The 25,918-nt window shown below is 36.1% G+C and overlaps 2 protein-coding genes across 2 annotated transcripts; both read left to right on the plus strand.

Annotated features, from left to right (window-relative positions):
* Nucleotides 1-234: 234 nt before the first annotated feature.
* LOC137720418 (COP9 signalosome complex subunit 1) lies at nt 235-5,031 on the plus strand. The gene is made up of 6 exons (XM_068459487.2): nt 235-920; nt 2,060-2,380; nt 3,253-3,369; nt 3,474-3,559; nt 3,981-4,215; nt 4,680-5,031. The coding sequence occupies exons 1-6, from the start codon at nt 519-521 to the stop codon at nt 4,854-4,856; spliced, it is 1,338 nt and encodes a 445-aa protein (XP_068315588.1). The 5' UTR covers nt 235-518; the 3' UTR covers nt 4,857-5,031.
* Nucleotides 5,032-12,465: 7,434 nt separating this feature from the next.
* Nucleotides 12,466-16,808, plus strand: LOC137720385 (putative pectin methyltransferase QUA3). The gene is made up of 7 exons (XM_068459450.2): nt 12,466-13,196; nt 14,043-14,246; nt 14,325-14,535; nt 14,626-14,887; nt 15,159-15,533; nt 16,009-16,104; nt 16,272-16,808. The coding sequence occupies exons 1-7, from the start codon at nt 12,768-12,770 to the stop codon at nt 16,492-16,494; spliced, it is 1,800 nt and encodes a 599-aa protein (XP_068315551.1). The 5' UTR covers nt 12,466-12,767; the 3' UTR covers nt 16,495-16,808.
* The last annotated feature ends 9,110 nt before the right edge of the window (nt 16,809-25,918 follow it).

A 25,918-nucleotide genomic window follows, 5' to 3' on the forward strand; every position in this document is an offset into this window, starting at 1 on the left:
AAGTAGAGTACATCAACATATATGAGTTTCATCTCTATTAGAGAACTAATACAAATATGATAAGAATAACATTTTTGAAAATTAAGATGCAGGTATTGATTAGATTTTTAGGGCAAAAATGCTAATCTTCCATATATTTCTACCATCTCTAATAGATATAGGATGTGCATGTACTGGTAGACCATACATCTATTAAAATTATAATATAAATAATGATACAAATATGTGATAAGTATAGCAGTGTATACTTTTTGGGATGAATTATGATTCCCTTGCATGTATGCTTCTTAATTCAAAGTGGGTTCAAAAGCCTTCAACAAAAGCCCGCCCAATCCAAAAGCCGAGGAATAGGAACAGTCCGGTCGGCCCACGATTCGTTTCGCTCTCCTAAGAAGTAGAAAGCGAAGAGGAAGAGTGAAGAGGGAGGGAGAGAGCGGAGCAGCACTGTAGCACTACCCGTACAACGTAGACAAAAATTCCCCCCAAATTTCTGCCCTAGGGTTTCAGACTTCCCCCAAATGGAAAGCGATGACGAGACATCGGGACCAATGATCGACGACGAGATCTACGCCAACGGCGTCGATGGCGACGACGAGAAGCGCAGCCGACCGATCATCAGCAGCGAGCAACTCGATATCGAGGCCTACGCGAGCCTGTACAGCGGCCGTACCAAGATCATGCGCCTCCTTTTCATCGCCGAGAGGAGCCATAGCAACCAGGCCATGGAGTTGGAGGCTCTCCGCATGGCCTACGACGAAATCAAGAAGGGGGAGAACACCCAGTTGCACAGAGAGGTCGTGCAGAAGATCGGTGGTCGATTGGGGCCCGAGTATGGGATGGACGTGGCTTGGTGCGACGCGGTGGATAGGAGGGCCGAGCAGAAGAAGGAGAAGCTCGAGAACGAGCTCAATGCCTACAGGGTATGTAGTTTTATGACTCTGGAATTTCTAGGATTTATGTGATTAAATAGTATATGGGTTTTTGTGGTGATTTCTGCTGGGTTTCTTGTAATTTGTGTTTAATTGTTCATGTTGCTATGTATTTGATATTTTTTTGTTTTGAGAAGAAACCGGTAGAATTTTATAAAAACAATAGAACGAATCACAACAAGCGGAAAAGAAATCCACCAAATAGAAAAACTAGCTAATTCCATTTGTTCATGTTGTTATAACTGATATGGTGTGCCTATAGTCTATTTGCTGGGTTTATTGTAATAAGTCTGTGTTTTATTGTATGGTTTGTCATAGTATATCGTTTTCGGAGTATGATATGTATACACTGACCATAGCAAACTCCCTCTCGCTGTACCGAAATAGAGATCTGATTTAAACGATCAGGTACAGCATCACATTTGACACCTGACGAGGGAATGTGGTTATGGATGAGATGTTGTATTCAGGATACAGGGTAGTCATGGTCCTTTGGTTTGTATTTTAGGCAATGTTGGGTAGTAAGTAAACAACTTGTTCACCCCTCAACTTTAACTTGCTTTCGGATGCCTTGGTGGATGAGTGAAAAGATGTTAAAGGGACAGAATGGATTTCATTTTTTTTGGGTATAGGAGAAGTAAAGGAGATGGTGGACTACAGTTTTGTACAAGTAAATGAATATGGGGTTTTGATGATTAGTTAATTGAAATGGACAGTGGTCATTATTCTCGTCAACCTAGTGAATCTGTCGGGTAATAATCAACTTTGGGCTCAAAATGGAGGTTTCCAAGTGCAACATTGTCATTGGTTAATGCATCACAGATTTTTTCAGACACATTTAACTTATACATATTGCATGTTTTTCAACCGTTTATCCTCTTAGAACTTCTTTTTTGTAACTTCTTATTGGGCTCTAATCAGTTCTCATATGCAATGATTAGGGTTCTGCTATCTCTAATGGTGGGAAAAAAACTACATTTGGGATTTCTCTCTCTGAGGGTTGTTGTGCATATTTCCTTGCTCATGTTCATAAATGGTGAAATAAATGCAATATATGTGATTGAATCTTCTTTGGCTCCCATTATCTCATACCATGATTTCTCATTCTTCCTTCAAATGCTTTTGTGCAGACAAATCTGATCAAAGAAAGCATAAGAATGGGTTACAATGATTTTGGAGATTTTTATTATGCTCATGGTCAACTTGGGGATGCTTTTAAAAATTATGTTCGGACTCGTGATTATTGCACTACGTCAAAGCATATTGTTCACATGTGCATGAGTTCAACTTTGGTCAGCATTGAGATGGGTCAATTTACTCATGTCACAAGCTATATTACCAAAGCAGAACAAATACCAGAAGCCCTTGACCCAGTCACTGTTGCTAAACTTCGTTGTGCTGCTGGCTTGGCTCAATTGGAATCTAAAAAGTACAAACTTGCTGCTCGTAAGGTTTGGTGGATGTTTCTTATTGTTTTTTTTTTTTTTTTTTTTAATCTTATTGTCATTTTTGTATTCTTGGAATGGATATAAAATCTTGTAGCTTTGTGCTTTGACATAAAGTACTTGCAAGTTTATGATCCATGTGTTTTTCCTTTATTTGGTTAGGCATGTTATGCTTGGTATGCTAATATGATTTACAGATGTTCAGAAGGTCAATTAACGATTTAACAGTCAATGATTTCATGCACTAAATTTGTTTCAACTGCAAACTAAGAAGATGTGATTGAGTTACTGATGACTTGATATGTCTGTGTTTGTGTGTGTATCTTTAAAGATATAAGTGCAGACCGTGAGGGAGTGTTTGGATGCTCGGCATTTGGTGTTCACACTTCACACAATGAACTTTTTCATGTACATGCTCAGTATATAATGACATCTTTTGTTTTTTATCTGATTTTCTGGATCATTTTTAATATGCCTTATGAGAACCTTCATAGTGTAATTATTTGTTTACAACTCGCTTTAATTGTACTATGTCGTCATTTTGTAATCTTATTTCAGTTGTAATCTATATGCTCTTGTTGGGCAGAATATATGACAGATACTCGGATAATATTGAACTTATGCCTTTAAAATCAAAGGAAACAATTGGTCTTTAATTATTGCTAATTTAGTTTTTTTTGGTCTCTAAGTTTTAAGATTGTCCCCGGTTCCCTAAATTTTGTGTCTATCCAACTTGAAGAGTGTTATTACCCCCATTACCTTGTAAAATCAATCAACTGCAGTGTTTTGTCAATGTAGTAGTCTATGCCTTTTCTTTATCTGTTGCTCTTGTGAGACATCTAATGTTTTTATCACTCTCATTCATTGTGACATTACAGTTCTTGGAAACCGGGCCTGAATTGGGAAATCACTACAATGAAGTGATTGCTCCTCAAGATGTAGCAACATATGGTGGGCTTTGTGCACTTGCAACTTTTGACCGCATGGAACTGAAGGCATATATTCCTTCTTTCCTTTCAACTATCTCTCCCTTTGATCTTTTGGGTTTTTTTTATCAGAAGTACAACACTCTTTCTCAGTAAATGATTTTATATGACAGAACAAAGTTATAGACAACCTGAATTTCAGGAATTTTTTAGAGTTGGTACCTGAAGTCAGGGAGCTTATCAATGATTTTTACACAAGGTAATCTATTGTAATGTGATCTTTTTAGTTGTTGACTTGCTTTATCAGTGTGTTAATTTTGGCAATGGTGCTTCGACATGCACAATGGATATGGTGGGGGAAGTTCAAGTTATACTAAGAAATAGTCTGAAAGATTTATAGGTTTCAATCATGTGAGGTTCTTAATATTAGTTGTTCTTTTTAAACAATCTTATCAAGTGACATTAAACATTACTTTGCAATAGCATTAAACATTGCTTACTCTTAGTTTCAGTTGCAATGAGTTAATGTTTTCCAATTCCTCATTTGGATTGAATATGAAAAGTTGAAGGTGCTTGTGCAATTGCTGTTATCGGTTGGCACTTGGCAGTGTAGAATGCTTGTTATCTGATGATGCTCGGAGATTCAGTTTTAGTAACATTGATCTTCTCATCTTTTACAGCCATTATGCTTCATGCCTGGATTACCTTGGGAATCTCAAAGCAAATCTGCTGCTTGATATCCATTTACATGATCACCTTGAGACGCTCTATGGCCAGATCCGCCACAAGGCCCTCATCCAGTATACGCACCCCTTTGTGTCGGTAGATTTAAACATGATGGCCAATGCGTTCAAAACTGATGTTGCAGGGCTGGAGAAAGAACTTGAAGCTTTGATCACTGACAACCAAGTCCAGGTGTGCTTTTCAATGATATCTGCTGTATCTACTTATATGGGATATTTACCTAGCTTGTAACGTTACAAAATCTTGGTAACTCACTCCATACCCAATTGTCAAATGGACCTCATATGTATATTGGTTCACTCAAGTGTGGGCCTTTACCTGACCTCTTAGGAGGCGCGGAGTTGGAACCCAATAGGTTAATTGAGGTATTATGCACAATGAATCAGCATTTGTGGTAGGGTTTGGAGGGTGGGGTTGAAGTGAAGTGAAAACTTCAGAGTCTGTTTTTCATGTGTAGTATTTTGGGCATGGAGTTTGGAACCCAATCGGTTAATTGTGGTATGATGCACGATGAATCAAAATCAATTTTTGTGGTAGGGTTTGGGGTGGTGGGTTTGAAGTGAAACTTGAGGATCTGTTGTTTTTCACATTTAGTTTTTTGTTCTTTATTGACCCAATTCATGACAACACTGCAGGCTAGAATTGACTCGCACAACAAAATCCTCTATGCACGGCATGCGGATCAAAGGAATGCAACTTTTCAACGGGTGCTACAGACAGGGAATGAGTTTGATCGGGATGTTAAGTCGATGCTGCTCAGGGTAAATCTCATAAAGCACGAGTACAATCTCAGGGCAGCGAGGAAGCACTGAATTTATTTTTGGACAATGTGTAAATCTGGCAGTCTGGCCAAGGTTTGCGTTTGTACTTTTTATATTTGACGTTCATCAGCTTGGTCAAGTAGTATGGTGGAGGATTGGACACATGTAGAAAACCAGGATGCAAATATATGCGAAAATTACGCAATGAAATGGTTACTGTCTTGTATATCCAGAGTTTTATTTTGATTCTGATTATTGTGTCATCTGTTGCTTCTGTTATTCTTCAGTTTCTTGATTTCACTCACACAAGCAAGTGTCGTGCAATGTTTCACTCTTTTACTCGTGCGCATTTAAATTTACAGGCTTTAACTTCATAAATGTTGTGAAAAAGATGACATATGTGTAGTGGTGTATAAAGTAAATAAAGCACAATATTTACGAGGTTCAGCAAGTGTCCTTACATCTTGTGGGCAGCAGTAGTGGCTTTTTTCATTATTTGAAATAATAGGAGTATAAAGATAACTTTCACGTATTTTATTCGCTTCTCTCGAGCCTTGGCATAACTTTTGGCTTTCTCATGGAGATGATGAGAATTGGTGTGTTTACAAATGAGCACGGCACACTTATTTATAGTAGATGGTGTGAAGTACAAACAAAATGACTTTACTAGTGGTTTGTGAATTATCCACCACTTTGTTAGCACTTTTACGGCTCACGCTTATATGTTTTACACTATTCATGCTTTGGTTTTTTCACATGGATGAATCAATATCATTAGAGTTGGTCATCCACGGTTACAACAATCCTTTTTGGATGGTCACAAGTCTTTGATGTACAGTCTCATTAGAACTTCTCCAATAATAACTCATGAAATGAATGGATTGTCTAAAGGAAACGAAAAAAAAAACTTTTCTCATATGGCCAATAGAGCATACTCTTAGATGCTTTCCCTGATCGACGCCTCTCTCTAATTACAATAAATGTGGATTAACTAGCTTGTTATCAAGCCGATGCATGTTGATACAATATTTTAAGATGCATGTCGATACAATTTTTTAACTTCAAAAATAAAAACTTTGAAGACATGAGTTTAGTCTTGTCCTTTTTCACAAAACATTCCTTTTTGTTTTATCAACATGCATGATAGTTGGAGTCTTTGTTTCTAAAAGTTGATCACATGCGCTCCGAATACGAATGGACCACTCGTCTTAACAAAACACATTAATGATTAGCTTCATAGATATATGTATTTTTGAGAGACATGAAGATGTAGCAACAAATGTTTGCTTCGTTGAGCGTTGTAAGATCAACCTATTTTTATATGTAAATGCAAATCCTTTATGTGAGTTATCTTCCGAATGCTAGAGAGATTCAGATTTTGCTTACCCAATAAGACTATGACTATTAGAGTTTACTGGAATAAAACAAACATTTGTATTAAGAAAACTATCAAGTACTATATGTATTTATACGCACTATATCATCCAGCATTTTACTATCTATGACCTCAAGTAAGAGTATCTCCAAAGGAGATGTCAAAAATTTTATATGGATTGTCTTGACAAAAAAAGGTGGTTTCTGGTTCCTAAGGAGATATCAAAGTCCTACATGGATTGTATTTTCCACTTTGTTGCCAAATTTGGAGGCTAGGTCAAAAAAAAAAAATCACAAAATCCTATCGGGTTGTGTAACGTTGCATGTATCTTCCCGACGCATCGTCGAGAACAGATGAACCGAATTGATTCCTTGGTTTATTTGTTTAGAAGCGTAATGTGGACGTTGGGAAGTTACATATTAGAAATTTGATAAGCGGATCTTCCGGTTTAGATTTCTAGGGTTGTGAACCCTATCCTCAATCTTGATCGATGGTTGACTTCTTATAGTCAACTAAACAGAGTTTCTAACGTGTTGTTTATCTCAAAGTGTTGTTGACAATTCATGAAGCTTAGTGGGCTCATTGCGACGACATGTGTCTTAATTTAAGTACGAGTGAAAATAATATAGGTGATTTATATTGAATTGTTATTTTATTTTATTGCCATTGATCTACGGTTGTGAATTGTGAACTACGATTGGCTTGATCCCTCCAAAGGTTACGTAGGCAGTCTAATGAGAAGTTAAATGTAGCCATAAAATAAACGAGATTAAATTTTAGTGGAAAATCATCAAAGAAAGAAATGTTAGAATGGTTGTTAACCAAAAGGGTAACAATGACATTTTTTGGCCTACCATTAAATGCATTTCCGAAAAAAAATTGGTGGGGGTGGGGCATTGCACACACTCTTAAGCAATAGTGTGGAAGGCAATCTACATGTTGTAGTTGTTGAAGGTTTGTTGAACCATATGATACGATTTTGCTTCCACACTCTTGAGCAAGAGTGTGGAAGGTAATCTACATGTTGTAGTGGTTGAAAGTTCAGAGGAACCATACAATATGATTTTGCTTGCACACTCTTGAGCAAGTGTGTGTAAGGTTTTGTTGAGTTTGTATATGCCTTTTCCGAGTTGTAAGGCTTGAAAATTTTTGAATGCTTATAAATACTAAGAATCCACAGGTGTCGGTTGTATTGTTCTTCCCTAGCTGGTAAAAGAAGGTAAGTTCTTTCATCACCCAGTTGGTAAGAAGAGTAGTGAGTTGTCGAGGCAAAAATGTTTATTAAAGTACTAGTTGTATCTACCACCACCTGGTTGGTGATATGAAGGTGAGTTCCTTCATCACCTAGTTGGTAAGAAGAATGGCAAGTTGCTGAAACTTAACATTGTTTATTAGAGTACTGGTTGTGCTCTTTATCACCTGGTTGGTAATACGAATGTGAGTTCCTTCATAACCTGGTTGATAAGAAAAGTGGCAAGTTGCCGAAACTCAAAATTGTTTATTATAGTATTGGTTGTGCTCTTCACCACCTGGTTGGTGATATGAAGGTAAGTTCCTTGATCACCTGGCTGGTAAGAAGAGTGGCAAGTTGTCGAAATTCAAAATTGTTTCTTAGAGTACTAGTTGTACTCTTCATCATCTGGTTGGTGATACAAAGATGAGTGTCTTCATCCCCTGGTTGGTGGAAAGAATGGCGACTTGCCGAGGCACATTGTAGCACATTCCGAAAAGAAAAAAAGGTATGTTGACACCCTTTCGTAGCTCAGTTGGCTTATGTATGAATGTTTTGAAAGGTATGAAGTTTATGTTGATTGACATGAGTAATGCTTATGACATGAGGGATGTTCATGATATGCATGTTATTTATGAATGTTTTGCTATGCATGAAGGAATCCATTATTTAGATATGTGAACCATGTTGGTTATACCACTTAGTTTCACTTGGTGTTGAAGTGCGTATGCTGAAGCTCTAAGTTAGAGTATAGAGGTAGGTCAGAATTAGACCAAGTGTTCTAGTGTTAAGAATGCAAAAGACTTCGACAAAGTTGTCTGAATTGCCTTTTCATCAAATATTTGCCAAATGGTTTATGTTACAAATGATGCCAAACAGTTGAAGGTCGAAACATTTGTAATGCATATGCCTTTCTATGATAGCCTTTTCTTCAGTACCCAGTCCTTCACTTTGAAAAAGCGATGCTTAACCCCATCGTCATAACAGCTGAAGGTACGTTCACCCCTGATTGTCTTGATACAAACCTTTATTCCTCTTGCCAAAAGGTGAATAAGCTTGGTCACCTGGCAGGTTGCTATGTGGGGTAGGAGGGGATGCAACAAGTGTTTAGATGGCCAAAACCTTCTCACTTGGTAGAACTCGACATTCGCTCCCCGCTTATTGATAAGGGTTTACCATATAAGAATTCCCTTGGTACGTCATTGCCTCGGTAAATGCATGATTGTAAGCTTGCGTCATCACCTCAGAGTAAGTCTTCCAAGTGTTAACATTGATCATGTACTTGAAGAAGCATTCACGCATGCCTACCATGAGGGCCCTGAGTACTGTTTTGTCATCTGCCTCACCGCAATGAGAGTATTCGTGGTTGAATCAACGGGCATATTCATGCAATGACTCATCTGATTTCTGACGAATGGTGTATAACTCATCAGTAAAGTGTAAGCAATTAGCTTAGAAGATGTGTTGAGCCATAAAGAGTCTCCTTAGCTTGGCTAAGGAATTTATCGTATCAAGTTGAAGACGACAATACCAATTAAGACCTCCACCAAAAAGAGTGGAGGGAAAAATGAGACATCGTTCCTCATCACTATGTCTCCGGTATGCCATGGTGGATTCAAAAAGGTGGATATGTTCAATTGGATCTTCCCTCCTAGTATATGATTGCAAGCCAAGCTTCTGTTTTGTTTCTCTTTGTAGATGGGTGCAGAGGATCCTCCTTGTCAAATGGCCTAGCCTTGGCTAATTCCAATCAAGTATCCTGGCCTGACGCTCGGCCTTCAGCTTGTTCACTTCCATAAGGAGCTGCAAGATAAGGGGATCTTGAATGGAGTCAGGCACAATTGAAGCTTTCTTTTGTAAGTTTCCATCATTTCTTGAAAGTATGGAAGATCGGTCAAGGACATGTGGCATTTTCTTGGACTCAACATACTGGCAGTCAGAATGTGCCTGTTGAAAGTCCTCTGAGTCTTTGCCTTTTTATTGCCCTAAGGCTTATCCGTTCATTTCCTGGATTGGGGGCTGGCCTGGGTTACGGTAAGGGAACAAGTTATTCGATGATCCTTGGGTCATTGATCCTTGAGCCTATGTGGATAGGTTTTTGTTGACACTGCCTCAAGAAGTCTTAATGGTCACGATAAACAGCTTTTGACCCTTCCATTCCTTTTGCAAAGAAATGTTTTCATCAGCTTCTCTTGCTTCGATTTGAAACAGCTAGGTTGAGAGAAGTCTCGTGTTGATCAATATCTTGGTGAGAATGTTGTTCCTCATTAAGAGCGCCCATGTTAAAGACATGTGAACCTTCGCGTTGGAGGGTAGTCATGTGGTGATCTATAGTCACGGGGGTGAAAGGCTTATGAGACTGAGTCTGTCTAGCCTTATGAAGCATATCGAATAGCTTCTTATATTGTTCTTGGAGGATCTCATTCTGATCGTTATTTTGTTGTTTTGAGCTTCAAGCTCTTCGACCTTAGCTTGAAGAGCAAACTTCTTTCTTTCCTTCCTTCGCTACCTCACACTACACATGAAAGGGGTGTCATTGTGCTTGTTGTGGCTTCATTCACTCCCCATGTTGGAAAGGGATGCCTGACCAATAGTGAGTGTACAAACAATGGAAACCAGCTTGACGAAGCTGGTAAGAGTAGGAATAAATGTCGTTCCCACAGACGACGCCAAATGTTGATGTACAAAATCAACGAGACTTTGGAACAATGTAAAGTGTCAAGTTTGTGACTTTCGCTCGGTTGCTCCGGTCACCTAGTGAGGAATGTAATGAGATATAGATAGGGAAGCAAACATAAGATGTATGTGGTTCACCCTAAGTTTGGCTACGTCCACGGAATAGAGGAGTTTTCATTAATAGTAAAGGGTTTACACAAATACATAGGTTCAAGCATAATCATCATTAGTTGATTATAATGACTAGTTTAAGTACGATAATGACATTCCCCCTAATTGTAGGAGAATGGGTCTTCTTTTATAGTGGAGGAGAGTCTCCGGCTTTCATCCGCGGTCGATGTGGGATTCTAAGAGCTTTATTCTGATGTTGACACGTGTCGTATTGTGATTGACCTCCTGGGTGGAGGGAAACTCTTATGCTTCGGCAGGGGTGCCTCAACACCCTTTAGTGAGTCCTTGAAGGTATGAAGTTGACCGGTATTTGGTAGTTTCGGGATTGGTCAAGTATGGTACAAACAAAATCTAATATGAGTACTCAATACAATAGATATGAATCTAGATACAATCCAACAATCTAGTAGATCGCATTGGAAACAAAATATAAATGGATCCATACATCTAAGATTTGGGGAAGACAGAGAGATAAGAAATCATGGGAATCAAGCAAACAAGAATCCGTTTTTCTTTAATCAATTCTCAGGTTATATTTTGTTTAGATATAATGGAGATATTTTAAACTCATGAATTTATTTACCCTCAGATCAATCTACAAATTTATATGAAATAATTCATTACAGGTCCTTAAAACAAGAACTTAGGTAATAAAATTTGACATTTTAATTTAAGTTGTAAGATGTAAGATGTTGGTACAATGACTTGGATTCATTACATAAATACATAATATAAGCACAAAAGTAAATCCTGCCTCAGACTAGATGCCAATAATAATCAATTATTTTCTTGTAACAAAAGATTACAATGTTCAACATAGTCCCACTACAACCACGAGCTGATGGTCTAGTGGTAAAAGACGGATTACGAGGTTTTCTTCAAATTAAAAATTGGAGATTTTGGGTTTGAAACCCGTTGCTGGTGTGGAAGCCAGACTTGGTGCCAGGTGAAGGCTTAAATGCATCTGTGAGTCTTCCCAACCCCCAGAATGGGCGGATAATCATAGCTTGACACCAGACTTGTGGCTAGGGGGGAGGCTGAAATGCCTCTATGAATCTTCTCGACCTCCGAAAATACTGAATAACCGTTGTTTAACACTAGTTATCCCCCTTTAAAAAAAAAAAAAAAAAAAAAACATGGTCCCACTACTAGTTGCCTACCAGTCTACCTCCATAAACGCGTGTAGGTGAAATTAGTACCCCTCATTTTCTTTTATTTTTGGGGCTTGAAAATTTTAATGCTAATCCTTTTTTCTCTTAAATTATACACACTTGTTAATTATTAAATGATTCTCTAAAAACCTCCTCTAATATTCCTTTGGAAAGCAGAAAACTCCAATATTATTATATTTTTCGTGAGTTTTTTTTATTTTTTTAATTATATTTTTGTGAGCTCCTCGAATTCTTTCCACCGAGATGAGGTTCTTCTTAAGATCGAGGAAGAGATTTTCCTCAACTTACTTTATGTTGGATTTACTAAACTTCATATCTATTATCGAAATCATTTATATTATAACTTACTTTGTGCATTATATCTTTATAAAAAATTAATTAAAATTAAAGTCATTTAGTTAATCAATAGTAGCAAAAAAGATAAATAGTTCATAATCTTTTTACCATATTCATCCATTTGTTGTTTTTATAGTCTCGTGACTAAATGATCTCAAATTTTAATAATTTCTTGCAGAGATTAATTTTTATAAAATAATTTATAATATTAACGATTTTGATCATAAACCCTAAATTTTATAAATTAATTACGAAGTGAATTGAGAAGAAACTCCACAAATATTGAAAAGCCAAGTTAATTCATTTTCCATCACCTCCACACCAGCTGTCCATCACATGCTACTTGCTTCAAGTTCAAATTTCAAGCCTCATACCGTTCAACATAAAATATAAGGAAAACCAATGAAAATAATTTGAAAACTTTGAGTTTTAACGATAAAGATAAAATAAAAGATAAAATGAATAGTATCATGATTGACATTTTAATGTAAAAAATATAATTTTTCGTTAAAATGAACAATACCGAAAATTTTTTGTTAAAATTTCCAAAAATTTAGAATGTATAGTTGTTACAAAGTTTCATGTCGTTCTCCTGAACGTCATGTGCCATATAAATCTATCAAATCATAAAAAAGAAAAAGAAAAACCTTTCGGGGAATAATTTCCCATATTCATTAATTTATTGGTACTTCTAGATTTAATTGGTTTAATTTAAATTAAAAAAATGGTTTAATTAAATTAAAATTGAAATGGAGAGCCACCGGTAAGCAACACAGCAGAGTTGGTCACACTCCATCTTCATCATCTATACTCCCACTATCTTTCTCCTCCCATCGCCACTCTCTCACCACCAACACATAAACCCTAACAATCCACCGACGTAATTCTGCCCATCCCTATTTAAAATCCCTTCTTTTTCAAAACCCAGAAGCCAAATCCGTCCAACTTTCCGACCTGGATGCCAATTTGATCGGATCCGAACCCCCTTGATCCGAACCCTAATGGGTCACCTGAACCTGCCCGCATCGAAACGGAGCCCGCGGCAGTGGCGCCTCCTGGACCTTATCTCGGCGGCCTTCTTCGGCATAGTGATTGTCTTCTTCGTCTTAGTCTTCACTCCCTTGGGCGACTCGCTCGCCGCCTCAGGTCGCCAGGCTCTTCTCTTATCGACCAACGCCGATCCGAAGCAACGGCACCGTCTAGTGGCGTTGGTGGAACTCGGACAGCACCACCAGCCCATTGAAGCCTGCCCGGCCAATGCCGTTGACCACATGCCCTGTGAGGACCCCCGGCGCAACAGCCAGTTGAGTCGGGAAATGAACTTTTACAGAGAGAGGCATTGCCCTCTGCCTGAGGAGACCCCGCTCTGCTTGATCCCACCTCCCAATGGCTACAAGATTCCAGTCCGGTGGCCCGACAGCTTGACCAAGGTTCGTGTGATTTTGGGTTCGTTCAATTTATCAATTTAGTTCTTGGGTTAATCCATGATTTAGTATTCGAAAGATTGAAACTTGTGTCTTGAGTGATGGGAAGTTTGGAACTTTGGATTGGGATTTGCAGCTGTTATATGATTTGAATATTTCAATGGATGGTTGGTTTGAGGATCTGTTGATGAGAGGTGGTGCAGCAAGTTTGATCTGTTGAGTCTGCAACCGAGCTTGTCGATAAGCTTGGTCTGAGAGATTTGTTAATTGTTTCAATGCATGCTCTTGAACTGAGAATAGCAATGCAAACAACTTGAGTTAAAAGTTGTGTTACTTGTGTAATACGTAGATTCGGAACTAGGATATGTGCATTGTATTTAAAGAACATTTTTATATGCTAGAAGAATTCAAATATCACTTGCTCATTGTTGATGAGATTTAGCAATGCACTTTACTCACGGCTGCTTAAAAACCCTGTGACTTTTACAGTTAAGCCTTGTATTATTCATTCTTGGTTTTATGTTCCTGAATTTTGATTTTAAGATCCAACTAGCTCAGAAATAATTGGTAATAGCTAACCAAATAAGTGAAACTTGGACTGCTTACGTGAGGCTTTTCTTTTCTTCTGCCCAATGTAATTGCTGATTACTTTCAAATGTGATTGTCTTTTTAGTCCTTTGTGAAAAATTCAGAATGAAGAGATAACTCCCTTTGTGATGTTGAGTAATCTTCTTGTGGAATATATGTCCAGTGTCGTCTTAAGGAGATAGAATGACTTTCATTTTATGATATATCAAAGCATCACCATTAGTTCTGTATCAACATATCTTTAAATACTGTAACTGTGTACAGATATGGCACGACAACATGCCACACAACAAAATAGCAGACAGGAAAGGTCATCAGGGATGGATGAAACTGGAAGGCCCACACTTCATTTTCCCTGGTGGTGGCACTATGTTTCCCGATGGAGCTATACAATATATCGATAAACTTGGACAGTACATCCCTATAAATGATGGTGTTCTGAGAACTGCTCTCGATATGGGTTGTGGGGTAAGAGCAATGTTCCTCTTTTCATTGAGACAACATTAATTTTTTCTTTCAAATCTCACAAATTTTGATTCTTTACAGGTTGCCAGTTTTGGGGGTTATCTTCTATCCAAAGACATTTTGGCAATGTCTTTTGCCCCAAGAGATTCACACAAGTCACAGATACAATTTGCACTTGAAAGAGGAATTCCAGCATTTGTTGCCATGCTTGGCACTCGCAGACTTCCATTTCCTGCTTTCTCATTTGATTTGATGCATTGCTCTCGATGTTTGATCCCTTTTACTGCCTATAGTGAGTTCTTGTCACTGTAGCCTCTGTTACTGCTATAATTTTTCCACCCCTGAAACTTGCTCTAATCATAAAGGAATCTGAACTTTGCAGATGCCACATATTTCCTTGAAGTGGATCGGTTACTCCGCCCAGGAGGATACCTAGTAATCTCTGGTCCTCCCGTGCAATGGGCTAATCAAGACAAGGAATGGGCAGATCTCCAAGCTGTCGCAAGAGCATTGTGTTATGAGCTGATTGCTGTGGATGGAAACACAGCTGTCTGGAAAAAGCCTGCTGGTGATTCATGCCTTCCTAACCAAAATGAATTTGGTCTTGAATTGTGTGATGAATCAGATGACACAAGTGATGCATGGTAATTGTCTTAGAATCTGTTCTTGGTTTCTTAGTGTTTCTTACCCCTTCCCCAAAATGGAACCTTTATGTTGGTACGAAGTGATTGTTTTCCAAATGTTTTTATAAATCTTATTGTGTCATCGTATTTCAAACTCTTGTATGTATCAGGCCAAAAATTAGCTCTTGTAGTGTAACCATTATAGCACCTTGGATAAACAACCTTAGTATCAACAAACCTCGTATTCAAAGAAGTTCTGAGATCAGTACCAATAAACTCCATCATTATACAGGTACTACACGCTAAAGAAATGTGTGAGTAGGACGTCTTCTGTCAAGGGAGAATTTGCTGTTGGGATGATTCCAAAGTGGCCAGAGAGGCTGACAAAAGCTCCTGCAAGAGCCACACTCATGAGAAATGGCATTGACGTGTTTGAGGCTGACACACGACGATGGGCAAGAAGAGTTGCGTACTATAAGAACACCCTAAACCTGAAGCTTGGAACTCCAGCTGTACGCAATGTCATGGACATGAATGCATTTTTTGGAGGCTTTGCTGCTGCACTGAAATCTGACGCTGCGTGGGTGATGAATGTTGTTCCAGCCCGCAAGCCCTCAACGCTTTCTGTAATCTTTGACAGAGGTCTTATTGGAGTCTACCATGACTGGTGAGTGTTGTATTTTCACCCCAAGTTCTCCAAACACGAGTCCTGTGATGGAACCAACCAATGCATTGTTCCACTTGAAGTTGGTCCTTTGAAGAGTGCACCTTTGATGTCAGCCTGTTTTTATACCTGATTTAGTATCATACTATCGCATCAACAAGTCTTTCTTGTATGTGTTCTTTCAGTTGCTTTATATGCTAGAAAACATTAAACCTGCTACATCACACCATATCTATTCCGTGTCCTAATTTGTAAATTGTTGACCAAGCGGTGATAATTTTGAGCACCAAAGATAGCCAAAACTTTTACTCGGTTTGCTGTTATTATAATTGATGTTAGTCCCGGTCTCCTATCTATGCATGGTTTTTTCTGATTAGTCCTCTTTTGCTCATGATATGCTATGCTAAATTTTATGGAATAATTATACTTTTGAGGGAACTTCTACTGGTGTCCTGATGTTTTTGCTTGATTGCCCTAGGTGTGAGCCTTTCTCAACGTACCCTCGTTCTTATGATTTCATCCATGTAACGGGCATCGAATCACTCATAAAACATCCAGGTTCAACCAAGAACAGGTACTACCTAAAAAGGCAAACCCTGAGCTCTAGTTTCTCAGCCGTTTTTTATTTATTTTTATTTTTATTTTTATTTGAACCTTCAGATTCCTACATTCTTATACAAGTATTAAACTGTTGCACGTGTTTCATTGTAACCTTATGCTCATGACTTGATTTTTCTGCAGATGTAACATAGTTGATTTGATGGTGGAGATGGATCGAATGTTGCGGCCCGAAGGAACCGTTGTTGTCAGAGACTCCCCTGAAGTTATTGAAAAAATAGCTCGGATAGCTCATGCCGTAAGGTGGACTGCTACCATACATGAAAAAGAAGCAGAATCGCACGGGAGAGAAAGAGTTCTCGTTGCAACGAAAATCTTTTGGCAGTTGCCTTCGGCGTCCAACTGACAGCCGTTTTCCATTAAAATGTTGGTATAAATCCCTATTCTCCATTTAATCTTTTATCCGATGTGAAAGTTCATCTTCATGCATCAAAGTATGCAGTTTCTTTCTTATCATCAACCATTTCCTATTGTGCAAGGAGTTAATAGGTTGAGAATAGGGAGTGCTTGAAAGATGGGAAGACATGCACTTCTTTTTTGTTAGATTACACAGGAAAAAAATGAAAGGAAAAAAAAAAGGCAACCTATATGTTTAGTTTCCAAGGATAATGTAATTTTATTTTACTTCTTCAGTAAATTTGATTTTTTTTTTTTTTGTAATTTTTTTAAAAATGTTTTATCGCATTTGTCTTTAGAATAATTTTTTTTCTTAACAAACGCATTATCTATAATAAGGGAGTTGGGGGTGGCCAAAGCCTCACAATGAGTTAGCACTAATGTAGTTCAAATTTGCCTCTAGCGAGAATCGAACTTAAGGTCTATCACTTATAAAGTGAAGAAGAATATCACTAGGTTGTAGTACTATATGGCGTCTTCAAAATATTTTAGTCCACCTACTTGCTCCTCCTATCAACCGTTTGAGGCTACTAAATGCAATGCTATAATTACAAAATTTGAGTTGTCTATTCCCAAGAAAAACGACAATGGTAGGTAGGTTGGCAAATTTCAAAGTGTGGAACCATTCTATTTGAATAGTTCAATTTTGGTCATCCCATTCGCAAACCTTCCCTAAAATAAAGAATCTTAGGTGAAATCGGTCGTATACGCTAGTTCAATAGATGGATTGTTGGAAGGTACATACAAACGTATTTTTTAATTAAGGAGAAGGCAAGAGCCGAACTCTAACCTATGAGATACCCCTTCATTTTTTGTGACTTTTCTTGCCGTCCAAGCAATGTAAACTCATCTAAAATCCCGTTTACATGATGCCGTACATAGTCGGGAAGTGATTTCTGCATACTTTTTTACTTCCTACTTACCTTTGTCTTTAGTAATTAGATTGAACAAATCAACGAACAATCAAGGACTAAAAAGGAATGTGCAAAAGATGAAAAATGATGTGTAGAAACCAGGTCGTTGTAGAAAGTATGGTATTCAAGGATATTTTAAGCTCAAAAGTGAGATGATGAGTCATGTGGGAAAGAGACTCATGCAAGTAGAAGTATGAAGCATGTGGATGTTGGTGTAGGTGGCAAACTGAACCGGCGTCTAACTATTCCGTTGTCATTGGATTGGGAGGGAACATTTCATTTCATTGATGGGAACATTTCTCTCTCTCTCTCTCTCTCTCTCTCTCTCTCTCTCTCTCTCTCTCTCTCATCTGAGTCTGACAACACCCATGAAGTTTATAATTCTGCTTTCACTTGGGTCATCTGTCCCGACACCACGCCTGGACCCTTTGCTACTGCTAAACATTTCATTAAGATGGTGATGCAGTTAAAGTCAATAACATAGCAAGAACTTCATCTTCAACCACAGTTCTAAAAATCTTCGCCTAACGCCGCCTAGGCCCCGCCTAGGTGCTAGGCGGCCAACCACCGTCCCGATTAATACCTAGGCGTTTGAAAATTAAGAAAGGGCGCCTAGACCTGTTGAGGTGTCCATCGAGACCGCCTAGCCTCGCCTAGACACATGCCTAGGTTGCAACTCACTTTGATAGAAAATAGATAACTTTCCTTTTGCATTTTATTGTTTCCAATAAATTGTAAGAGACTTATTGAACACTTCAATAAACACACATTATATGTTTGCTCCCCATATTTTCATTATATTCCAATACTTCATAATATATGTATCATTCTATTTTCTAGTTTATGATGAAATTATATATATTTTAAGTATAAACAGACATGTATTTACACGAAATACAATATATTTACTTAAATTCCCCTAGTCCGCTTAGGAGCCCACCTAGGCACTAGGCCCCAACCCACTGCCTGACTAACGCCTAGCATCTTTTAGAACCTTGGCTTCAACTGCTCCAATTGTAGTTTTCCCAAAGGCCTGGCTTGAAAAGGGGAGTGATTAGAATGGATGCTTGTGGAACAAGTAACGAAGGGACCAGTATTTGGGGCAAAAGAAAATTTATGGATTGTTAAGTAAGCACGTATCTGATTTCTAACCGTTGATTTATGTGAATTTTATTGTGAGAGCCACTGTTTGTGTTAAAAGTTTTCCACATTTATTAATAGTTTAAGACAAATGGAGATTGCGGAACTCACATGCACCTATAGCTAGAAATCTCTCATCCACCGCAATTCAAGTTAAACTCACAATGGATAAAACGTTTTGATGACATTTGCATGAATTTTTTCCAAACATCATTGTCTAATTCCGGTGAGAAAAGGAAAGAAATATTTCAAAGGGTGCATGAAATTTTGCATCGGATTTTTTGAAGATTGTCAAACGTCAATGGTGAAGTTAAATTGATAACGATTGAAGACTAAGGCAATACCTCTTCAACTTATTCAAATTAATTGTCTGCATTGCAGTTGGCAGCATCAACCTTGCAGTCAGTCCCTGTTGCTTTCCTTTCACACTCTGATCAAGGAACTAGGGTTTTGGGAGGTCAAAGCTTTAATTAAAGCCTAATTGAGAAAAATTAACAATGGAGAGAATATATATGACTTTGTAGGATGATAGCTAGAGGTTGACATCACAGTAATTAATTAATTATAAAAAGTCACTCTTTTGGAATGTTGAAAGGGAATACACAAATAAAAGTGAAATGATTGTTCCTGTGTTGGACATGCATAGATAGATTTAAATGGGATATGTATGTATAGGTTTTGTCTGTCACCAAACATTAGCATGTGCATACCCATTGTTAAACAAAAACTAAATCCATCGTAAGTTTTTATAATATTGAATGTTCGAGATTGAAAATAAAAAATTTAAACAATTGTCGGAATCAAATTTAACGACTGAAATATCTATAACATTGAATGATACATAGCATTGGATTCACTCTCCAAGTTCTTATACGACAAGTCTAGATGAGCAAATTAGTGCGGCTCAACGTGACATGTCGATGGAGGAGTGCTGCATGAATGCCCAAGCGATGATTTAGATGGATATATAGTTTAGTTTTGGGGCAAATGGATGTTAAACCCAATTCATTAACCACAATTGGCTTTAAATCTAGATAAAGCAAATGATTGATGGATATGAAGAAACAAGCATATAATATTATTCAAATTTCAAGTTAAAATTGAAGTTACAATGTGACTGTTGATGCACAAAATTAAGAATGTGACTTTAATACTATGTAACACTCAGTGTTATGAATAACCTCAAATAAGTCTCCTCATGTCAAATAATCTCAAATAATATACAAAAAGGTTTTCTGTCGTAACTATATGATTGGCAAAATTATTGTTGTTAAATTCCAAAAGCTGGTACCATTTTGAGTTTTATTTACACGTTTCTTGGTAGATTCATAAATACTTGTTCGTTTTCTAAAGAAAGTGGCGTGTCATACTCCATTACTTATTATTTTCTTTTATCATTTATTGTAATCAAGAGAATTATGAACTTGATAGCTTTTTTGAGCGTGATAATGTAACTCCCAATTATAAAATTTTGGAATGCATTTTTGCTCCCCATCATTAAATGTGATGTATGCTCATTATCCAATTTATCATCATTGGATGAGTTTGAATTTTGATATTTGTGTTTATCCACTACATGAATCTTGAAATTCAAACTCATCTAACGGTAATAAATAGGATGGTGAACATACACTACATGGTGGTGAGCAAAAATACTCCCAAAATTTTGAAAAATTGTCACTTAGTATTCCAATTTAGTGATATTCTTCTTCATTTGTAACTGAAATATCTTAGATTTAATTCTCACCAAAGATAAATTTGAATTACATTATTACTAATTTATTGTGAGGCTAAGTCCAATCTCCTCCCCTTTAATATGAATAATATCATGCGTCAAAAAAAAAATTTGAGAAATGTTTTATGAAAGATGATATGACTAGTCTTTAGGAGATGCTCTACGAAACTACTGCAAGAAACAGTTGAGCTAAATGATGTGACTCATGTCTAGCTTGAATCTTTTTACCTATTGGTCTTGAGTGTTCCAAGCGTAAATTGAGAGTTTTATAAATTTATACATAAACTACATTAACCAACTAGTTAATAATATTTCTTTGCCAAAACTAAAGGCTTCGAGACCTCCTTCGTACTCGTAGTACACCCCCATATGAGATTGGACAAACTTAAGCCCATTAACTTATTAATAGAATCTGTCACTTAGTACTACGATTTAATGATATTTTTTTTTATTTGTAAGTGAGAGCATTTAGGTTCAATTCTTGCCAAAGGCAAATTTGAAGCACATTATTGCTAGCACATTATAAGGCTAAGCCCACCTCTTCTCCTTAATGTAGATAATGTCATTTGTTCGAAGAAAAAAAAACACTTACTGATCCAACTTATGTATCAACATAGGTGATTTTCACACACTTGTTTATCTCCTCCTTACACAACTCTAATTGTTTCAAAGTTGGATAGAATAAATTATAGGGAGTTTTAACAAAAAATCTGCGGTACTGTTTACTTTAACGAAAAACCACATTTTTACACTAAAAAGTCAATCATGTTACTATTCACTTTACCCTTTATTTTGTCCTTATCATTAAAACTCAAAGTTTTTAAGTCATTTTCATTAGTTTTCCTTAAATTTATAAGGGTAATGTTAGAGATACTAATTTTTAAATTAAATTTTGTAAACTATATGACGTGGTTGTTGATGATTAGATTATTTTTTAAGTGTTGATTGACGTGTTTATTTTTTACTAGTGACAGATCATATAGTTTACAAATTTGGTCTAAAAAGTTTATCTTTCTAGCATTACTCATAAATTTAAGTAGAACCAAAGACACAAAATGAACAGTGTATGCATAAAAAGAAAAATAATGTGAACAAATCGTATCTCGTAACTAAATTGCGCTCTATACTATTTTGTATATATACAGCACCATAATTACCTGGTTTAGTGATTTGTTAACTACAATTAAACCACGTAGACGTTATGTTTGAGTGGATAGCCATAAAATATGAATATTTAGTGCTTTAGATTGATGTATAAAATTTGCCTTCCTAACAATGATAAGTGGGTCTCAACTCAACAGGTCGTAATCGAAAGTGATTCTTTGAAGGTTATTTCAGTCCTCAATGGCACCGTGGTGGACTCATCAGCTCTTGGCATGATCGCGGAGCATGTATTGCAGCTGGCTTCCGTTTTCTTTAGAATGAAATTTATTCGTGCTTCTCGATTTTGTAATGGGGTTGTCCATCGTCTTGCTAAGTTTGCTTTGGTTAGTACTAAATAACCTAGTTTGGTTTGAGGAGCCTCCAACTCTTATTCAGAAGCTTCTATTCCAAGACATTTGTAACTCTGGATGAGTTTAGGTATTCAATACAACGCTTCCTTTCAAATAAAAAATAAAAAACAATGATAAGTGGGTCACTTAGTACTACGGTTTAAGGGCATTTATTTTCACTTGTAAGTGACAAGTCTTAGATTCGATTTTCGCCAAAAGCGAATTTAAACCACTGAATCACATTATTGTTAGCTCATTATGAGACTAAACTCACCCATCTCCTCTTTAGTACAGATAATGTCGTTTGTTGAAAAGAAGAAAAAAAAAACAATGATAAGTATAGGATAGCCATAATCTCCAAAAGGTTGTGACTGTGTATAAATTTGTAAAAAAAAATATGAGGCTTAAACATTAAATAATTAAAACTATTATTTCGCTGCATAAACAATCTTAATCTGATGCAGTGCCAGTGTCTATAATGATCACACTAACGAGTTATCACATTACTAAATGTAATGCAATTGGATGTCCTCGAAAAGATTACAAAGTTTCTTGTCCTTGATTTGAGACATTGATGTATACATGGATACTAATTAATCCCCTAATTAGTGTTTTTTCTTATATAGATAAGAATACACAATTAAATTTGGTGTACTACTAGGATTCTCTAATTTTCTCACTATTACTGTTTTTTTTAATAAGCGGTAATATGCACTACTAAGGATAAGGGGAGGATTTGAATTTAGGATGCAGTAAATTGAGAAGTTAGAGCATCTCTAAAGAATATATCAAAATGTCCATATAAATTGTAATAATAAAAAAAGACCACACTAATGTTCTTTAACCGAAATATCAATTCCTATGTGTCAATAAAATAAATTAAATTGGCAAGAAGAGGGTTGCCGTTAAATTTGACAACAGATTTAAAATTAATTATTAATGTTTGTTATTAATTTTTTATTTGTTTAATCATTATTATAATTAATGTTGTTGTTGACCAATGCATTTGCCTCTTGGGTGTTTTCAATCAAGCCAAATGAACGGTCCCCTTTTGTTCAAAAAAGAAAGTGAACGGCCCTGATTTAATAGTTATTAAATGTCTTTTATTAAATTTTGGGAGATGATCATGAAAGGTGATATGGCTAGTTTTTAGAGATGCTCTACGGAACTATTGCAAGAAATAGTTAAGCTAATGATGTGACTCATGTCTAGCTTGAATCTTTTTACTTATTGATCTTGAGTGTTCTAAACGTAAATGGAGAGTTATATAAATTTAGGCTTACATGTCAAAATAATTCTTGAATTATAGTCATCTAAATAATTTAGTCTCTAAGTTTTTAATTTGGCTAATTTAATCTATGTTAGCCAATTAAGAATATTTCATTCAATCTCTTTGAAAATTTTCATAAAGAAAATCATATAAAAAATAATTACATGTTTTCTTTATAGAAAAATGCAAATCAATGAGAAATAACAGATACAAGAAATAAAACTTCCAATTTGAAAAATGATTAAGGTTGTGATATAGAAAAGAGAGTAATGTTAGGAAGGAGGTTGGAGAGTTGGGAGGAGAATAATATTTCTTTTAATTTTTAATTTTATTTCATTTTAAATATTTTAAATCAAATAAATTATAATATTATAAATAAGTTTATAATAATTTATATTTTTTTTATAGAAATTAGATGGAAATATCTTTAATTGGCTAACGGAGATAAACACAATGATCAAATTGGCTAAGTTGAAAACATAAGGACTAAATTGACCTAATAACAAAAACACGGAGACTATTTTAACATTTAAGCCATAAATTTATACATAAACTAGATCAACCAACTAGTTAATGATATTTCTTTGCCAAAACTAGAGGCTTCGAGACCTCCTTCCTACTCCTAGTACACCGCCATATGGGATTGGACAAACTTAACTACTTATACACATTAACTTATTGATCCAACTTATGTATCATCATTGGTGATTTTCACACACTCGTTTATCTTCTTCTTCACCTTCCTTGATTGAAAAGAAGAAAAAAAAAAGATAATTGCATTGGTCAACTCAACATTAATTATAATTAATGATTTAATAATTAATTAAAAAAAACATTTGAAACTGCTGTCAAATTTGACAGCAATTTCTTTTGCTGCCAATCCATGTCATCGCCACATATGATTTGGCACTTCGTTGGAGAATATTAGTATGGTCTTTTTTTACTGTTATAGCTGATGTGTACATTGGAGATGCTCTTAGATGTTGCTTTATCGTAGTGACGGAAAATAATTATGCATATGTATTTTGGTGTGTATTCGCTTTTCATTGATTTTTTATTTCTCCTAACAACTAACTATCTAATTCACTAACTTTATCGTTCTACTAAAAATCTATATTTCATTAATAGATGGTAACCTTTCTCAAAATTTTGGATGAATAGTATGAGTTTGGCATTTTTTATGTGTTGATCAATCCGTGAGATAACACAAATATAAATGAATAAAACTAAACACGACTCATTGCCCACTCTCTAATTGTGACAAAAGTTCATTATAATAAGACTTATTTTTAGTTACGCTTTCGAGAACTCTATTTTGATTTTACTTTGTCCTCTATAACCCAAAAGTCACCATTTTACTCCTTGAAATTCAAAATTCATTCTACTTTGACTTGTAAAGTCTCTTTTATCTCTGGAACTTATAAGTCGCCTCCTAAAACATATTTGGGACCTAACACCTAATAAGACTATGCCACATATGCAATAAATTTGATTATAAATCTCCATTATGCATTAAGATCCAACAATCAGAGAATATTAAGTTTAATAGTAATTGAAAAGATGAAAAAATAAAAAAGAAATTAATTAACTGGGCGCACCCGAATCAAGTACATATAAGAAATTAACATATCTAAAGTAATGTGAAGCGAATTTTGAGTTTTATAGAGACGATTCTCAAGTTTTAGGACGCAAAATGAGATCAAAATTGAGTTTCAAGGGGCAAAATAAAGCGAACTTTGAGTTTCAGGAAATAAAGTGGTGATTTTTTAGTTACATAGAGCAAAATGAGATTAAAATCAAGTTATAGGGGCCGTAGCTAAAAATAAGCTTTATAATAAAAGAGACGTTACTACAATGGTAAAACTCTGGTTAAAAAAGTGGTAGAATTTTTTATTTATGAATTTTCCTTTCTCTTTTTCAGATTAAGAATTTGTAGCAATAATCTCTTAACTTCAACTGCATTGGAACAATGATCACTCAACTAAAAATCCATGAACAATGGTTCCTTAACTCCTTAAAACATGCATCTTGGTCCTTTTCGTCAACTATGTCAAAACTTCCGTCAAAATGAGTAGTGTTAAAAGAAGTATTGCTACAATTGCATTAGAGTTGAGGGACCATTATTGCAATTGGGTTAAAGTTGAGGGATTGTTTCTCTAATTGGGTTAAAATTGAGGGACCATTTCTACAATTTTTTCATTTAGTTTCCCATATTTACCCCTCGATATTAACCTCACATGTGTAGCATGTGACTCATTTTGACGAAAGTTTTACTGGAGTTGATAAAAAAGGCCATAGCTACTTGTTTTGATGAGTTAAGGGACCAATGGTCATGGATTTTTAGTTGAGTGACCATTGTTCCAATTGGATTAAAGTTAAGAGACCACTGCTATAATTTTCTCTTTGCCGATTGAGTAAGGGTGGGCGACCGAAACTTTTTGCGGTGCAGTTCAGTGCGATTTTGAAGCCAAAACTGAAATGAAATCAAACCTTTTGATTCGGTTCAGTGCTATTTCAAATGGTTTCGATTCAATTTTTTGAGAAAAAAAATTACAATTTTAAATTTACACTTATTTACGCATAAGACATTCTCATTTTCCTTGTAAATTAATCAATGAACCTACAGCAAAACAGCAGCAAACCTGCAACAAAAGAATTCACAAAAAAAAAAAAAATGCAGCAAAGGAAGTCAGAGATAGAGAGATTTGTATGACCATATGCAAAAGTAGCACCAATCTACAACACACAAGCATTAAAGAAAGTATATTTGTATGCATCTTTCATAATGCACAATTTGTTTAAGTTATTAGCAAGATAAGCAT

The sequence above is a fragment of the Pyrus communis genome, chromosome 1 (assembly GCF_041283825.1).
Source record: "Pyrus communis isolate YQ-2024b chromosome 1, ASM4128382v1, whole genome shotgun sequence".
Lineage (NCBI taxonomy): Eukaryota > Viridiplantae > Streptophyta > Magnoliopsida > Rosales > Rosaceae > Pyrus > Pyrus communis.